General features: G+C 54.5%; 1 protein-coding gene across 1 annotated transcript; it reads left to right on the top strand.

Annotated features, from left to right (window-relative positions):
- The first annotated feature begins 12,647 nt into the window (after window positions 1-12,647).
- LOC311197112 (transmembrane protein 100-like) lies at window positions 12,648-14,232 on the top strand. Its single transcript, XM_084270829.1, has one exon. The coding sequence runs from the start codon at window positions 12,833-12,835 to the stop codon at window positions 13,202-13,204; it is 372 nt and encodes a 123-aa protein (XP_084126955.1). The 5' UTR covers window positions 12,648-12,832; the 3' UTR covers window positions 13,205-14,232.
- Window positions 14,233-17,978: the final 3,746 nt, after the last annotated feature.

Here is a 17,978-nt window from a genome sequence, read left to right as displayed (position 1 = left end):
TATGACCTGCTACCTCTGAGGCTTTGTGAAGCTCCTCCAAGGCTTGGTAGACACTGGTTTTGATTTTTTTCTAAGGTCTGTCTCTGGCTAGCTCTGGATTCCTGACTGCCTCAACGGGCACACTGAGCTCCTCTGTGCAGCATTGCTGGCAATAAAATGTGCTTTATACTGAACTGATAGCCCCAATGTGGTGGGGCACAGCACTCCAGCACCTGAAAACAGAGCTGCTGCTTCCCTCTTGCTCTGCTCACCTGGTGTATAACCAGGATCATAGCAGTCACTATCTGGTGTTCACTAACAGTGTTTCTATGTCCAGTGGCCCAGATGGTGTGTGGCAGTGCCTGCTGCTGAGCTGCTCTGGTGTGTGGGTACCTGCCCTGGGCTGGTGGTGCCTGGGCTGTGGTGCAGCAGGAGGAGTCCCTTCTCACCAGTCAGTCACACTGCTGCTCAGTTCAGGCCCCTTCCAGCAGCTGCCTTGGCTCACCAGGTCCTGTTGTCAGGACTTGCACCTAGTCTGCAACTGAAACATTCCTGCTACATCATCTTACCTGGTGATCTGTGCCTGAGGCAGCAGTTTTAAGAAAGGTTGGGCTGCCTGTGCTCAGCACAGCCGTGTGCAGCAGAGACCAGACTGCAGCCCGGTAGATGGCACTCGGTCCTTGCCTTGCTGCGGAGCCGGCGCCGTGGCTGCTGGAGGAGCAGCCTGGCCACGGGAAAGCCATTCTGGGGCAAGCCTGACCTTGCCACCACGGGGAACATTCCAGCTTTGGTTTCTCTCGCATCTTAGGTCCTCACTGGCATGTCTATGTGACAATTAAAGCAAAGCTTTAGTCACAGGGAATACCTCTGCCTGTGAGCACTTTGAAGCCTGTTTACTGTGGGGCTGCAGTGCACCCCTGCTCTCATCAGTTTGACTTGTGCTGTATCTTAGCTGGACTAGAACTGCTTACTTGGGGGATTTAGCTCTTAGCCACGCTGACAGTGGTCATTAGTTTTCCTCCCATGTTTGTTTTTTCCAAAGCCAGAGTTAGTTGTCTCTCTCTTCTGAACACTTGGCCCTTTCTGACGCTCAGAAGTCACTCAAAAGCCTCTCAATGATAGATGCCCATTGGCATCCTTTACTCTTCCCTTTTGTTTTGCAACTGCACTGTGCTCAGTTCTTTGCAGGCAGCCTTTGATTTCCAGTGCACTCTGCAATCAGGGCAGGAGCTTGGAACCTTCTTCCCCTTTGCAGGGACTCCTGGGGAACCTGCACTGTGCCCAACAGCACCAGGAGCCTGTGAGGGAACCGCCAGAGGGCTGGTTGTAGGAGTGAACACTGCCCCCTAAATGAACATGGGTCTGTGCCCTGGGCATTAACAGCTGCATGTTTGGAAGTTAGAAATGACATTTGGTATTGTTAATTATTGTGCTGTTATCCATAACTTGTGTCTGTAAGCACTGCATGAGTCATGGAGCATCTGCTGCTTCGCACAGAGCGGCCCAGTGTGAATTGGCAGTAACTCCACTGCCACAGCAAGAACCACATAGGTGTGAGAGGACTGGGAGAAAACAAAGAGGCTGAGCCCACAGAACATCTCTCTGCAGGGCTCATTGGAAGCTTGAAAGGCCAAGCTGACACCCTAGGAGGGGAGCAGAGTGCCCGGTGTGGTGGCTGTCAGGGAGCTGGGTTGGGTTGTGCCTCTGGGTGCAGCGTGGTGCAGCTCCTCTTCCTACACCCTGTGAGAGGCATTGGGTAATTTCCATAAACGTGTAAGACTTCAAATCATTCAAATGACTCACTTTGTCAAATGAGCCCGGTGCTACTGCCAAGGAGGATTCAGCAGCAACTTAATTCAGTGGTTGGAGGGGGTGGGGGTGTCTTTTTTCCTTATAAAATGTGCTGTTGTTATAGAAAGAAATGATGCTGGAACGTCCAATTGAGATGAGGAGAGAAAGACACAAGGTAAATCTGTGCTGGTAGGGGATAGTAGTACACAAATACAGAAACAAGGGGTGTTTATGGAAAGTGAGAGGCAATGCCAGTGTTGTGCAGTGACAGGGTGAGACAGAGATGGTGACAGTCAGGAGGATTAGTGGCTCTTATTCCTCCCTTGTCCCCTGCAGTAGAGCCTTACAAGGCTTCTCCTGTTATCACTACTGAAGGATGTGAAGCTGGATCCCTGGCAGGAGGCATGTTCTTTCTTTTCCTTCCAGAATGTGTGACTTCAAGCATTTCCAAAGGCAGTGGTTTGTCTTCTCCTCCAGCCTCCTCCTTTCCTTCTCCTCTTTTCTACTTCTTTTTCTTTTTGCTTTCACAAATCCCATTGAGCACTGGGAAGACACCAGCAGTGCTGCTGTTGGTCTATAGCTTGCAGCAAGCACTCTCGTAAAGGATTCCATGGACACTAGTTGTCTTTGGTTAGTTCTGGATGTTCAGCTTGTTGAAGCCTTCAAGGTGTTTAGCCTGCAAATCTTCTCAGATGTGCACCAAGTGCTTGCCACAGCTCCCTCTGCATGCAGAGACTGAGCAGTGTGGCTTTAGGAATCTCAAAGGGTTGGGTCTTGGTAACAATCTCACTAAGAGTGGTGTGGAGGAATGTCCTGTCTCTTCCAACTGTTTTGGGGGGGTCTAGCAGCAGGCAAGCAGTGATGGAGCAGGACCACCTTGCTGAATCCATGGCACAAGCCATGGGGTCCAAACCCTGGGGCAAGGGTAGAAAGGACTCCCCAGCCATCCCACCCAGGAGTGCAGGTTCTGGTTTGGAGAGGTAAAACCAGATGAACTGGGTGAGGGATAAGGGAATTCATCAACAAGCAGTCTAGGCTCCTAAGTGGTGAACTGGGGCAGGAAAATCCCAGCTCTCTCTGTAGATGAAAAATTTGTTGCCAGAGTTATTCTCCAGATGAACTCTCTGTGAGCTCCAGAGAGCAGGTTACTTAATTAAAGCACTATAGTCAAGCCTGAATCAGCAACCTGGGCAGTGTGCAGTGTCGAGCCAGTCAAGGGTTTCTGGAAAGAGCAATGACTGTAGAATGCTGAGATAAAAAGCCTGTATGTGTAGAAGTACTGGGGAGAGAGATGTCCTCCACACCCATCCTTTTTTTTTTCCTCCTTCTCCTCCCCAAACCTCTCCAGGAGTTACAGAATCCAGCGTTGAGCTTGGGGCTTCCAGCTGAAGCTCTGCTGAGAAGCTGTGATAACTGCCAGTGGTGATGTTGGGTTATGTGCAAGTGCAAACCACACCAAGGATGCTGCAGGTGGGTAGTGCAGGGTGTGCAGCACCCCTCCAGCCTGTCTGATTCTCAGTGTCCTGTGAGCAGTGAGTCCAAAATGCTTTCATAGCCTCGTGAAAGCCAGGAGAAGGGACCAACATGGACTTTTTGCTAGAGCAGGGATGTGCTTTTCCACTCTCAAGTCCTGCCAGCAGTGGGGTCGCTGAGGGGCTGCAGCAGATAATGGCTCTGACACCAGGGACTCTTCACTTTTTATCTATAAAGTGGAGCTTGAGGTTGTTTCACTTGCTCCTTTGCTTGATTTTCCCCACGTGTCTGCTCTCCAGAGTGTGGCCTCTGGGGGGTTTGCCCACCATCTAGACTGGGACTGGCACAGTTGACATCTGGTTTCACTAGAAGCTTTCTAGTCCTCCTTCACTTCCATCAAAAACCACCTCCAAAACAAAGAAACCCCAGTTGTGACTCAGTCCAACACAAAACCAGTTCATTTAAATAGGTGTTAAAATTTCCATTACCCACTAACACAGATCAAATGCCACTGCAACAGCACAACCACCACCCAGAAGGCAAGATCTGGTTTGAATCTGTGGAAGGAGAAGGGCTTTAGGGCTGTAATCAAGGAAAACCTATTTCTTGTTAATTAATCTGAGCCCAGTTCCAAAGAAGAGGCCAGGAGCAGTGTGCCATGTATGCCAGGGTACAAAGAGCTGGTAATGGGAAGGGGAGGGGGGGAAATTAAAAGCTTGTTTGGAACTGTAATTTCAGAAGGTGAAAAATCACAGCAGGGGGCTGTTCAGGCACACAAATGGGGAGGTTTGACTTCTTTTTAGACAGGACAAGAAAGATAAGCAGTGGATCTGGAGTTGGGAGAGGAAAAAAAGCAAATAGAAGCTCTGAGTCACTGGAGGAGACTGCCCCTGGAGAAAAGCCTGCCCAAAATCCTCCCTCCTGGTTTCTGAGAGCATGAACCCCCCTGGTGCTACCGCTGGGTCAGCTCCCTTCAGCCCCTGCCTGTTCTCCTGGGAAACAATTAGTTAGTCTCATTTTACCTCCAGTTTAAGGAGAGGGAAGCCAGGGAGGCTTAGTGTGCATGCTGGGGGCAGTGAGACTTTGAGGTGGGGTTGCTTTACACACTGCAAGTAAAACCACGCTGTAAGTTCCTGCACAGCAGCTCTGCAGTGCCCCAGCATCCTTCCTCAGGGTGTAAAGCTATTGCACCATGTCCTTGGTGCAGCTGGCACAGCGTTGTCACTCTGGAGGTGGGTGAAGTGCCTTATCTGAGGCTCTTGCCCTTTTGGGGTGGGTTTTTTTCCCTTCACACAGCACTTTTGTCTCTCTTGAAATTTCTTTTTGAAATTGTTGTGTGGCTCGTTGTGGGAGCTGGGCTGGGTCAGCCTGGAGAAGAGGAGAGAAGGCTGTGGGGGGACCTCATTGCAGCCTTCCAGTCCCTGAAGGGAGCAGAGGAACAGGAGGGGAATGGACTTGTTAAAGGGCAGACACTGGCAGGACAAGGGGGATGGAGTGAAGCTGAAGGAGGAAAGGGTTAGAGGAGATACTAGGGGGAAATTCTTTGCAGAGAGAGTGGTGAGGAGCTGGAACAGGCTGCCCAGAGAGGGGGTGGGTGCCCCATCCCTGGGGGCGTTCAAGGCCAGGTTGGATGGGGCCCTGGGTAACCTTGTGTAGCTCCAGGCCTGGAGGTTGGTGTCCCTGCCTGTGGCAGGGGGTTGGAGCTCTGTGATCCTTGGGGTCCCTCCCAACCCAGACCAGTCTGTGACTCTATGATCAGGTGAGGTGGTGGGCATCTGGAATTCCCCCTGCCTTCAGGAGGAGCAGAGGGTTTGGTGCCAACCAGGCACATGAAAGCACAGGAGAAGGCAGGAATGATAATTTAAAAACCAAACAAACTACAGAAAAGCACAACCCCCAAACACAAGTCCCTTTAAAAAGTCAATGAAGCCATAAATAGCCTCCAGTGCTTTAATTACGATTGCGTGCTGGCTGCGTGATGGGACAGAACTCAAGTGGTGGGGTGTGGGGATGAGTCAGGCAGCGTATTTTTATTTTAACAGTTTGGGCTCCATGTAGAGTCAAACACAACCACGTGTTCCTGAGAGCCTGGAAGCCTGGCTTTTGGTGTCACAAGGCAATCAGGGGTGTCTGTTGAAGTCCTTGCACCTATTACCGGTCTCAACTACCTGGCTGTGGCCTGTACTAAGGGGTGTTTGTCAGGGCCCATCATGATGCTGTTGCAGTGTCTTCTTGAGGGTGACAAAACTTGTCCTGGGGAAAGCAAACCCATGGGGTTTAGTGGAGCCCTTTGAATGACCAAACCATCGTGTACGACTGTGTCTCCCTTCAGGCAGGACACTGCGCTGCCATCCAGAGAGACCTGGACAGGCTGGAGAGCTGGGCAGGGAGAAACAGGATGAGGTTCAACAAAAGCAAGTGGAGAGTCTGGCACCTGGGAAGGAACAACCATTTGTATCAGTACAGGCTGGGGGATGACCTGCTGGAGAAGAGCTCAGTGGTGTAGGACCTGGGGGTCTTGGTAGATGACAGGGTGGCCATGAGCCAGCAGTGTGCCCTGGGGGCTGAGAGAGACAATGGGATCCTGGGGTGCATCCGGAGGAGTGTAGCCAGCAGGTCACAGGAGGGGATCCTCCCCCTCTACTCTGCCCTGGTCAGGCCCCACCTGGAGTGTTGTGTCCAGTTCTGGGCTCCTTGGCATAAAAAGACAGGGATCTCCTGGAGAGATTCCAAAGAAGGGCCATGAAGATGATTAGGGGCCTGGAGTATCTCCCCTGTGAGGAAAGGCTGAGTAAGTTGGGACTCTTCAGCCTTGAGAAGAGAAGACTAAGGGGGAACCTAATTAAAGTCTATAATTATCTGAAGCAGGGGATGCAGGGGGAAATGGGCAGCCCCTTTTCAGTGTCTGTGGGGACAGAACAAGGGGCAATGGCTGCAAGTTGGAGCACAGGGAGTTCCACAGCAACATGGGGAAGAACTTTTCCCCAGTGAGGGTGAGGGAGCCCTGGGACAGGCTGCCCAGGGAGGTGGTGGAGTCTCCACCTCTGGAGATATTCAAGACCCACCTGGACGCCTATCTGAGTGATCTGTCCTAGGGAGCTGCTTTGGCAGGGGGGTCCAACCCCTACAATTCTATGACTCTGTGATTCCTCACAGCCACGTGCGAGTGCCGCGGTCTCCGCGGCCAGAGAGGAAACCAGTTTCCGTTATCACCAGGCAAATGGCATTATTTTGTGGTACAGTTTTTCCTTCTTCTTTTCTTTACAAGCCACGCTAATTACAATAAAACATATTAGGTGTGTTTCTTATCTGCTAGCCTTGGAAGTAGCATGCATGCCCTGTGAGTCAATCTAAGCTCTCTGGCCCTTTGCCCAGCTCTCAGGGCAGCGCTGGCCCTGAGTGAATGTCCGGAGCATCTTCTTGAGGGGCAGAGGGCATTGACAAAATTGTAGTAGATCAGCCTTTCTCCTCAGGTTTGGGGTATTTTTTACCCTCCTCTTTCTCAGTATTTGTGCCAAGTATCTGCTGCCTGATGGGGGATAATCAGGTGATGGGGAGAGGAGCAGCAGAAGGCACCAAGGGAGGTCTGTACATCCTCAGCCTGCATCAATATTGCACAGCACCAGGAAGGAATGAAGCTACTGCCAATAATTCTTACCCATCTGCTCCTATCTATATTTGAATCCACAGGAAAGCGTTGTCCTTGCAAGACGTGTGAAGCTCTGATTTCAAGAGCCCTCCCTGTTTCGGAAGCTCCTTTGGCAGGCTGGCGCTGGCTTCCCCGCCGGCGCGGAGCACCAGGCGCTGGGAGATGCTCCGGAGGGGCTCACCACGCAGCGCAACGACACGCACCCGAAATAGCAGGGCGATGTCACCTAGCAACTTGTCACTGTTGCAGAAGTCTTTGTTGGAGTGGATCAAGGTGACACTTGGCTGCTATTTTCATCTCCTCCCCCCCTACACACACATTCTGATGGCTGTTGCCGCTTTACTCCCTCTTTTTATTTATTTATTCTTTCTCCTTTTGCTGAATCACAGACCTGGGAGATGTTTCTTTGGTCACCAGACTCCCAAGATCGTGCCTCCTGATTTATTTTGCTGCCTCTTTCCAGTTTTACACGGTGCACATCAACCTGGAGAGGCCACCTGTGCTTCCTTAACGAAGCTTTGCTGCTGCATCAGAAGTTTCCCCTCCCCCCCACCCCCAAACCCCTTTATCTTAAAACTTATGGGGCTGCTTAACATGTGACACTGTGTTTGCTGGGGTTGTCCCGTGGTGTCAGGGCAGGCACTGAGTGTTTGTGGTGGCACTGCTTCAGTTCAGAGTGCACATCCCCTACCGCCGGTGTGGGGAGATGTCTGTGTCCGGTAAGTCCAGACGTCACCACTCCCTCTCCCATGTACATCCTCCCTCCTTTTCACACTGAAGAGCTGTCCCTGCTATATTTAGGCAGCTCTGTCACTCAGGGGGAGCAGGTAGGCACAGTGGCTGTGCCTAATGGCTGTATTAAAAGTGAATGGCAGTGGAGAGCTTGGGGAAAGCCGCGGTCCCAGTTGCAGCTGGGATTGGGACCATCAGGAACAAGGGGCTACGTGGTTTGTTGATGCCATATTCACTTGCATTCAGCTGCTCTCATGCCCCTGCAGCTCTTTGTCACAGCCCAAGTTTGTCTGTTGGGGGGGATAATTGCATGATAAACAGTTATTCTGTATTCCTTGCCTAGAGAAAAGAAGACTAAGGGGGGACCTGATTAATGTTTATCAGTATCTGAAGGATGGGATGCAGGGGAAATGGGCAGCCCCTTTTCAGTGTCTGTGGGGACAGGACAAGGGGCAATGGCTGCAAGTTGGAGCACAGGGAGTTCCACACCAACATGGGGAAGAACTTTTCCCCAGTGAGGGTGAGGGAGCCCTGGGACAGGCTGCCCAGGGGGTGTGGAGTCTCCTTCTCTGGAGAGATTCCAGCCCCGTCTGGACGCCGCCCTGTGCAATATGAGCTGGGGAGCTGCTTTGGCAGTGGGTTGGACCCTGTGGGCACTGGGGGTCCCTTCCCACCCCTGTGATTCTATGATTCTCTTAATCTTCTGCGTGGCTCCTGCATGAACTGCACTGTAGCAGCCCAGTAATGGCAGAATTATTCATTTTCTCCCAAAGCCACTGGGGAAAAAACCCCAAAACCTTGTGGGGATGTCTTGGTTCTTAGGAAGCAGCGTGGGAGTTATTTTCTCCAGTTCCTCCATGTGTGTGTCAGCGTTTAGTTTTCAAAGGAGGGAGGGTGACTTGTTGAGAGCCCACCTCTCATGGGCTTCAGGGCTGTTATTTGCTGGTTTTCTACAACTCAGACCCCAGGATATTGAGCTGTGTCTCCTGAGAAATGAGACACGAGGTGGGCACCTGTGAGTATTATTTCTTTGACTATGTGAATTGTACAACTGAGATTATTCTTGATTATCTGTGCCCGAAGGTGTTATTTGCCCTGATATGTTGTTTTCTGTTCTTGTTTCCAGACCCATTGCCTTGGAGTTTCTGGAAAAATATCAGGCATGATTCCTTCATCTACAAACCTTTTCTTCTACAGGGGGATGTTAGTTCGGGGCCTTAGGCGTGGGCTGAGCTGAGAGCAGCAGGACACCTACCCAGCAGCCAGCCTGTGTGGAGGTGGTGGCCCACCACAGAGCAGGTAGAGTGGGGGTGTCTCTTTCAGCGTCCTGGCCCCGTGTTCTTTGTTCTGGCACATCTGTGCACTCTCCAGAGAGCCAAAATAAATTGGTTACCCATGACATTGTGGACCCCCACTGTCAAATGCTGTCCTCTTGCCCATGGGTGGGCACTGAGCCTCAGGGGACATGGATTGCCTGCTGTGCCATGCTCCTCTTGGGTTTCATGATGTGGTCAGCATCATGTTTGGTTCTAGGCTTTCTTACTCAAAACCAGAGCAATTAATCCAGTCGAGGGGGATCCTGGGCTGCTCCTGTCTCACCTCAGCTTTTTACCTCCTAGGAACTTGGATTTCTTGCTCAAAACAGCAGCTTTCCTCTGCCCACGAAAGACATTAACCCCTTCTGCTCCATCCTGTTACCTTTTAAGCAGAAGTTTCTGTTCCCAAGTTGTTCTGTTTCCTCAGGCTGTTGGCTGCTCTCTGGAGAGCCGGGCTTGGAGCCTCTTCCCTCTCTGAGGGCACTCCATCCCGCTGCCCCATCCTCCCCTCCCTCACTCCCCCAGATGGGTCAGCACTGTGGGTGTGTGTGTGGGGGGGGGGGTGCCATCCATCTCAGCTCCTGCAACGTGACTCATCCAGTCCCAGCTGTGTTCTTCCCTCTCCTCCTCTGGGAAGAGGGAGGAGGACGCAGGCGAGTCTCTATTTCTGCTATGAAAATTACACCCTTACGTTAGTTGCAGAGGAAAGAGTGTGGAGGGAAGGAGATGAGGGACCAGGTGGAGGAGCCCATCAGCCCCAGTGAGGGGGGGAAATTCAGTGCCCTAAAAAAAAAATGGGCTCACAACATGGAGCCTGACCTGAAGTCTCTTCTTCTTTCCATGAGTTCTACAGAAACCCAAGGCAAAACAAGAGAAAGGCTTGCCTGAAATTGGCTCCTCTGAATGGAGAAGGGTGAGTTCATCCAGCTGCTTCCTATACATGAGTGGGAGAAGTTTCCTGGAGGTGACCCTGTCCTGGCCAAGCCCTGGGCAGAGGGTTGTCCTGGTCCTGTGAGGCTTTTTTACCTCTCCTTTCAAACGAGGGGCAAAGCCAGCGGGGCTCCATGGCGTGCAGCCGTTGTGTCTCTGCTCTTTGCCACTTCAGTGCTTAAAGAACAAGTGTCTTCTGAACCATCTCTGGAGTTCTAGAGGGTCTGTGGCCAGCAGCAGCTGCCTGGTGCCGCCTTGGAAACACTGTGCAGTGAGCTCCATCTCCGTGTGTTTCTGGATGAGTTGAATACATACGCACGTCTGGGTCACTCGCGTAAATTGATCCTCAATACAGCAGGATCACATCAGCATCACTGAGTCAAATGGTCAGATTAATCACCCATCAGAACTGGAAGTGTGTTGAGATGCTGTGTTTTTCTAACCAGTCGAAGCTCAGGTCTGGCACCCGCTTTGCCAAGGCTGGTCACTGCTCTCTGTACCACCTGAAAAAAGGTGTTGGCCCTCCAAACTGTTACATCTCATGGGATGCTGAGAGCCCTTTTGCACCCAGTGAGTGTGGGCTGGTGGTGTGGGGATGCTGTTGTGGGCAGGGCTGTCTAGGGCAGCCTGAGCTGGCAGCAGCTCTTCTCCAGGGGCTGTCATCCACCACCTGAGAAGAGGTTTGGAAAGTAGCCCGTGGCCAGGCTTGTCACCGGGACATTGCCTCCCAGACCCCACCCTCAGCAGCAGCCAAACCATTTGAGATGAAATCTTCCTCAAGGTTCCAGCTTGGGGTAAATACTCAGCACAGATTTAAAGCCTGAACACTCCAATGGGATGAGGCTTTGCAAAACTGAGGACTGAGCCTTAAGAAGGCAGCGCTCCCAGCTCACCGCTCACCGACTGCTGGGGCTGGGCTGTGTGTTGCTCTTCCCCTCCAACGAGCCATCAGGAGGACACATCACAGCAGCTCTCAGTTTGCAGAGCACCGTGTGCTGTGCACCAGACATCGCTGGAGTTCAGCTCCCCAGTGCTGCCGATCCTCTTAGCCAGAGCCCCTCCGTGCTCATGTCCCTGTGTCCTGTGGCCACCTGCCTCAGGTGATGCCACAGGAGCATGAAGCCTCCCTGAAAACCAGGAATTTGTCTGATACCCAACCCACCTCCTGCTTTTGTTATTTATGGCTGTTATTTAAGAGACCAGAGGGAAGGAGAGATCCCAGGGCTCTTGCAGGCACAGTCCTCCCTTGTCGTGCCGACCAGTCTCACACAGCTTGTCCAGCCTGGAGAAGGGTAAAGGCCAGTTTGGAGCAGCTTTATCTCCTCCTTCAGTGGAACAGGATGTTCTCCCTGGGGATGCTGTAGGCAAGAGCAGTGCCCACAAAAGAAGAAAGGGTAACATACCCTGTGTCAGTACTAGTGCCCAACCTCCCCATCCCCAACCTCCAGCTCCTCTGCCTCTCCCTCTTTCTCCACTGCCTGCAGAGCTGCCCTCTCACTGCACAGCTCCACTTCTCCCACAACATGGATTTTCTCCTTATTCCTGGCTCCCTCTCAGTCAATGCAGAACTGCAGCTGGGCCCCATCAGCTCGGGGGAAGCTCTGACCTGGGAAAGGCTCCAGGTCTCTTGCGTTTGCTGTGATAGCTCATTCCTTTCCTCTCTCCTTAAGGAAAAGCAATTTAAAAAAAAAAAAAAAAACCCAACCAAAAAAACACAACAAACCAACCAAACAACAAAAACAACAGCGTGGGAGAAGCGAGTGGAGATGGGAATTGCTCATGCCAGCTCTGGTCTCAGTGTCTCCCTGATCTGCTCTTGGGAAAGGTGGCACTAAAAGGTTTTGCCCACAAAAACCAGTCTCTGCCGGTGGTCAGAGCTGGATAAGAGGCTTTTTGGTCATTTGTATCTCCATCCCTTCTCCTCCTCTGCCCTGCCTGGGAGCCTTGAGTAGCCGCTGCGCCAGGCGGCATCACTGGGCACTGCTGTGTGCTGCGGCCGCTGCTGTGGGTGTGATGCTGCGCTGGAGCAGCTGAAGAGCCAGTGTCACCCACCAAACTGCCCTTCAGTGTCCTGCCCCACTGGGTCTCACGCTGCAGCTGCCTTGCCTGGATGGTGGTCATCACAAACCCCAAATCCTCCTTCACCTCAGTTCCAGCCCCTTTCCTTCCAGGTGCCCTGGCTGCTCACTCACCATCCCCTCGCAGTGCCCCACCACCCTGGTGAGTCTCAGCCTCGAGCCTTCTCCAGTCCAAGAAGCATCACCAGTCCATGGGCGCCCAGTGAGGGTCATCCCCACCCTGTGCCAGGGGACAAAGCTGGCCAGGAGGGAGGTGTCATACAGGGAGAAAGAGCAACTTGATAGGAAGCAATGGCAAGAGGCTCTGTGCTGTGCTTGGAAGTCCCACTGCCCGTTCCTTTGGGCTCTCACTGCCCGTGGCGGTGCCTGCAGGAGTATCTGCAGCAGTGTGGCCCTGGGGAGCTGGGCTGGGGGGAACTGGGGGCTGTGGGCAGCCAGCCCAGCAACCCCAGCGCTGCGTAGCCAGGGACTGGGCTAGTGAAAACGGACACAAACTGCCAAAACACATCCCAAGAGCAATCCCAGCGGGGCCTCAGGCAGCTGCCCGCTCAGAGCCCGAAACAGTTAACAAGCAGCAAGGCTGAGCCGGTCCTCCCACCGGCATGAGATCACCGCTGTCACCACCAATCCTCGATCCAATCCTCGCCCCGTCTGGCAGCAAAAGAGCCGGGAGCCAAAGCTGGGAGTGAGAGCAGCTGCAGCCGAGATCCCGGCCGGTATTTGCTGAGGCACCCAGAGCCACCACCGGACAAAGCCGACAATGTAGGAACCGGCCTCTTCCCTCCATCACCAGCACGGCAGCGGCTCGTGGCGGGACAGCAACCCACATCCAACCCGCCACCCCCCACACTTTGTGCTGGTTGCTCCTGGATTTTCTTGCCAACATGATGGGCTGCAAGTCCAACTCACTCACTTGCCTGCAGGGAGGAAAAGCGGGGCTGCCGCTTGCCACGGCCACGGACTCCACCGCGACGCTCAACAAGCTGGCCCTGGCCACGGGTGGGACGGAGAAATCCTGGTACCGCTGCATCTTCCCCTTCGGCATTGTCTCCGTGGTCATCGGCGTGGCGGCGACGTGTATCACCTTCACCATCAATGGGCCACAAATGGACATCGCTAAGGTGGTCTCCGTGGCCACCTTGATCTTCGGGGTGGGCCTGCTGGTGGCCGCCTACGTGTGCTGGCGGGCCAAACGGGAGAGGCAGCGGAAGAGGCAGCGCCAGGAGCCTGTCTCTTTAGAGCAGGGGGCCCTATGACCTGGGCTGGGGGGCAGAGGCTCAGCTCCACCCGGAGCCCCCTGCTTACACACCCCCACCCGCCTGGTGCCCCACAGTAGAGGGGTGGCAGCACCGGCTTTGTTGCTCCTGAGGAGGTCCGGACCCTGCGTGAGGTCAGCTTGCCGTCATTCTCCACCCCACGGAGCCGTGCCTGGCCATCCCCGCTCCTGTCACGGGGTGTGGGTAGCCCCTCACGACGCGGGAGGCTCCCTCGCTCCATCCCTCCCTCCCACCTGACCAGGACTGTCACGGAAAGAGCCTGGAGAGTGGCCCCAAGGATCGTGTCACCCGTGCGTGGCCCTGCTTGCCTGTCCCTGCTGGTCACCGCCCCGCAGCCAGCAACCGCAGCGAACCCACGGCGCTGCTCTGTGCCAGGGGATGCCGAGACAGCCCCGACTCCTGCTCAGCCTCAGAAGAAACCGGCATCACTTCTGTCTTCTTCTGTTTATCCCCCCCCTTGTGAGGACCCTCGAGGGGGTTGAAAGAGTTGAAAGAAACTCTTGGGGTGCAGGGGAGTACCCAGAGAGACGCGGGGCAGGGTCGGTATGGGGCGAAGGCAGGGGAGGGCTGGCAGGGGATGGCCAACACCATCAGGCCAGTGTGGCTGGACCTGGCATGCAAACTCCTGGGGACAGCATGTGTGACAAGGGGAGGTGGGGAGCTGCGTGGGGCAGTGGGCCTCAGTGCCCATCCGAGGGACATGGGGAGCGGAGCAGCTCGGGCTGGGTGCGCCCGCAGCCGTTGGGTGTTTGGCGTTGGCGGCGTGGTGAGCGGAGGAGGAAACGGAGCTCTTTCTGCTGCTGCGTGGGCGAGACAGCCTGATGGCATCCCGGGGGGGCAGGTCCCCTCTGTGGTGAGGGCAGAGGGTGGTCCATCTGCCTGGGATGCCCCGGGGAGAAGGGACTTGTGCTGTGCACTGGCAGCAGCATCCCCCAGCTGCAGGAAAGCAATTCTGTTGCTGAAGAAGGAGCTGGAGTTGCATTAAAAAGTTGCATTTTTACCACTTTTTTTGGAGACAAAGCGCCTGCTCCCATTCTTTGAATTGATCTTTGAGCTCTTTACCCTAAAATTGAAGCAGGAGACGCAAGGTCCCCCTCTGGAGGCTCTCAGAGGGGTACCTCTGCTCTCTGCCTGGCTGCTTAGGCTGCGGCAGAGCTGGGCTGCTCCCCAGTCCCAGGCAGCCCCCCACCCAGAGCGACCTCCCGAAACCAGACACCTCTGCGCTCCCGCACGACAGGCAGCCGTGCCAAGAGCCACGGAGAGCAGCCGGCTGCTCGCAGCTGGAGGCTCCCCATGCAGAGCAGATGGGAGCAAATGAGGCCCAAAGGCTGGGGTGGGGACATGGGTTGGGGAAGTCCAGCTCATGCCTGGCATCCGGGAGCGGGGGGCACAGGACCCTCCCGAGCCGAGCCATGTGTTGCCCTCCCACCCAGCAGCTTTGCCTCCCGGTTCTGCCCCCACAGTTGTGCTCCACAGGTGGGAGGAAGCTCTGGGATCTGCTCCTGGCTGTAGGACACGTGGCCTGGAGCCACCGTCCCAGGTGGTCAAGTTCAACCCAGAGTTTGGGAGGTTTGGAATTGGACCCAGGTCTGACTGATGCTTTACTGCCACAAGCAAATGGGCTGGGTTTGGGGTCCCAGCTCAGTTGTTTATCTTCACCATCCTCATCATCATCACCACATCTTATTTTTCGTTTCCTTTTTCTTGCTGTAAGTATCACAGCAAACAGGTTTGCAGCTGCCTGCAGATTCCTCTGCTCTCACCTTGTCCATCACCATCAGTGGGGCTGTCAGCCCTCTCCTAATTCTGTCCAAATTAGTCTTCACTTATAAAGCACTCCCCCCTTCTTCCCCCCCCACCCCCACTAGAAGACATTCCCGTCTGAATAGGATGCAGGGACAGGTTGTCCAGGTGCACCCAAGGAGAACCTCGCCAGCCAGCCCCAAATCACTGGCATCAGGCACTGTTTACCTCACACCTTGTTTTGATGCTGAAATCTGGTTCCCCTGTGGGGAACTGGCTCTCCTCCTGCTCCCAAAGAGCTGGCTCAGAGTGGCTCTCAGCAGGGCAGCACCTTCCCAGCAAGGTGAAGCCCATCCTGGAGAGAGCCTGGACCAGCCAGAGTGCTGACCCAGCCCAGTCCTGGGCTAAAAAGTCCCACATGGACTGATGTTCTCTTTTGTTTCTGTTAAAAGCTTTGCTGGATTTGCTATCTGTAGTAACATGCACACAACTCTTCCTGCTGTCTGCAAGGGTTTTCCTTACGTGGATGGACTCTGTTGAGTTCCCCCGCAGGACTGTGGCTGCTGCACACACTGGTCGTAGGGCAAATATGGAGGAATTCATCTCCTCAAAGAGCACTGAGTAGGTTTTTCTGGCTGAGAAAAGTTACACCCTGATCAAGAAAGAAACTGGAAGGAAGAAGGTAAAGGACCCACACAGTCAGTCCTCACCCAGAGGTCTGAAATTTGCCACCCTGCTGACACCACCCCATGTTGCTCTTCCTCAGGCAGCACCCAGGATGGAGCTGATGGCTCTCTGTTTGCTGGCACACCACACCATCCGCTCACCATCATCATCAGGTCCCTGCTGGTGGCCTTGCAGATGCGTGGGACCTTCCTGGCCATAGCTGTTCCCCTCCCTGCACAAGCTGGAAGTGCTCTGCAGGGCCTCCCGCCCATACATCCCACCTGACCATCCCACCCGAGCATCCCACCCAGGCATCCCACCCATGCTTCCCACCCATACATCCCATCCATACATCCCACCTGGCCATCCCACCCATGCATCTCACCCATGAATCCCACCCATACATCCCACCTGGCCATCCCAGCCATACATCCCACCCATACATCCCACCCATACATCCCACCTGGCCATCCCAGCCATACATCCCACCCATGCATCCCACCCATGTATCCCACCCAGGCATCCCACCCAGGCATCCCACCCATACATCCCATCCAGGCATCCCACCCATGCATCCCACCTATACATCCCACCCATGCATCCCACCCATGTATCCCACCCAGGCATCCCACCCATACATCCCACCCATACATCCCACCCATACATCCCACCTGGCCATCCCACCCATACATCCCACCCATACATCCCACTGCCGCTGTTTTGCGGGGTGCAGCGCTCAACAGTTCCCCTCTGCTGTAGGTGCCTCAGCCCTGGGTGCTCATGGCTGAGCACATGGCCGGGTCTCCCACCTGAGTGGTGCTGGGGGAAAGGGAAGGCAGCTCACTTGGGTGCCTTGTTGCCCAAACCCACAGCTGAGGTCTCAGTGCAGGGGTTCTGGTGGCAGCAGGTCAGCAGGTCCAGCACTGCAGCAGTCCTTGTGCTCTGGGGCCAAGAGACTCTCTTTGCCTTTTCTAGGTGAACAGCTCCAAAAACAAACCAAGCTCTAAAGCTCACGCTGACACCAGTCTTTGCTTTGCTTCCCACCCTTGTGAGCGCTGTGCGCGCGGGGCGCCGTGCCGACCCCCTGCAGCCCTGCTTGCTGGAGACTTGTACCCTGCCAGAGACCCTCACCCCCCCCCCCCCAGCAGGCATTGTTCAGGGAGAAAGACGATTCCAAGGCCCTGGCAAGACACCTGCTTCCCAAAGTCACACCTGAATCTAACCTGCCCTTGCGGTGCACCAACGCCACCCTGTGCAAGGCTGCTTTTCCAGCCTGATGGGAATATGCCCCTACCCCTAAAGCAGTGCCAGCTTCCCAAAAGGTTACCAGTGCTGTTCCCCAGGGCTCAGTGTTGGGTCCAGTCTTGTTTAACATCCTCATCGACAACCTCAATGAGGGAATAGTGTCCCCCCTCAGCAAGGACCTGATGATACAAAGATGAGAGGAGTGGCCGACACGCAGGACACTGCGCTGCCACCCAGAGAGACCTGGACAGGCTGGAGAGCTGGGCAGGGAGAGACCAGATGAAGTTCAACAAAAGCAAGTGGAGAGTCTGGCACCTGGGAAGGAACAACCATTTGTATCAGTACAGGCTGGGGGTGACCTGCTGGAGAGGAGCTCAGTGGAGAAGGACCTGGGGGTCCTGGCTGATGACAGGTTGGCCATGAGCCAGCAGTGTGCCCTGGGGGCTGAGAGAGCCAATGGGATCCTGGGGGGCATCCAGAGGAGTGTGGCCAGCAGGTCACAGGAGGGGATCCTCCCCCTCTACTCTGCCCTGGTCAGGCCCCACCTGGAGTGTTGTGTCCAATTCTGGGCTCCCTGGGATAAAACAGACAGGGATCTCCTGGAGAGAATCTAGAGGAGGCTACGAAGATGATGAAGGGCCTGGAGCATCTCCCCTGTGAGGAAAGGCTGAGTGAGCTGGGGCTGTTCAGCCTTGAGAAGAGAAGACTAAGGGGGGACCTAATTAAAGTTTATAATTATCTGAAGTAGGGGATGCAGGGGGAATCAGCCAGACCCTTCTCAGTGTCTGTGGGGACAGGACAAGGGGCAATGGCTGCAAGTTGGAGCACAGGGAGTTCTGCACCAACATGTGGAAGAACTTTTCCCCAGTGAGGGTGAGGGAGCCCTGGGACAGGCTGCCCAGGGGGTGTGGAGTCTCCTTCTCTGGAGATATTCAAGACCCGTCTGGACGCCTATCTGAGTGATCTGTCCTAGGGAGCTGCTTTGGCAGGGGGGTTGGACCCGATGATCTCTCGAGGTCCCTTCCAACCTCTACAATTCTGTGATTCTATGATTCTCTGTAACAGCAGTTCATTCCCATTAATGAGTTCAGCTTCCACG

This window comes from Gallinula chloropus (genome assembly GCF_964237585.1).
Source record: "Gallinula chloropus genome assembly, chromosome: 15".
Classification (NCBI taxonomy): Eukaryota; Metazoa; Chordata; class Aves; order Gruiformes; family Rallidae; genus Gallinula; species Gallinula chloropus.
This window is presented reverse-complemented; position numbering and strand designations above follow the sequence as displayed.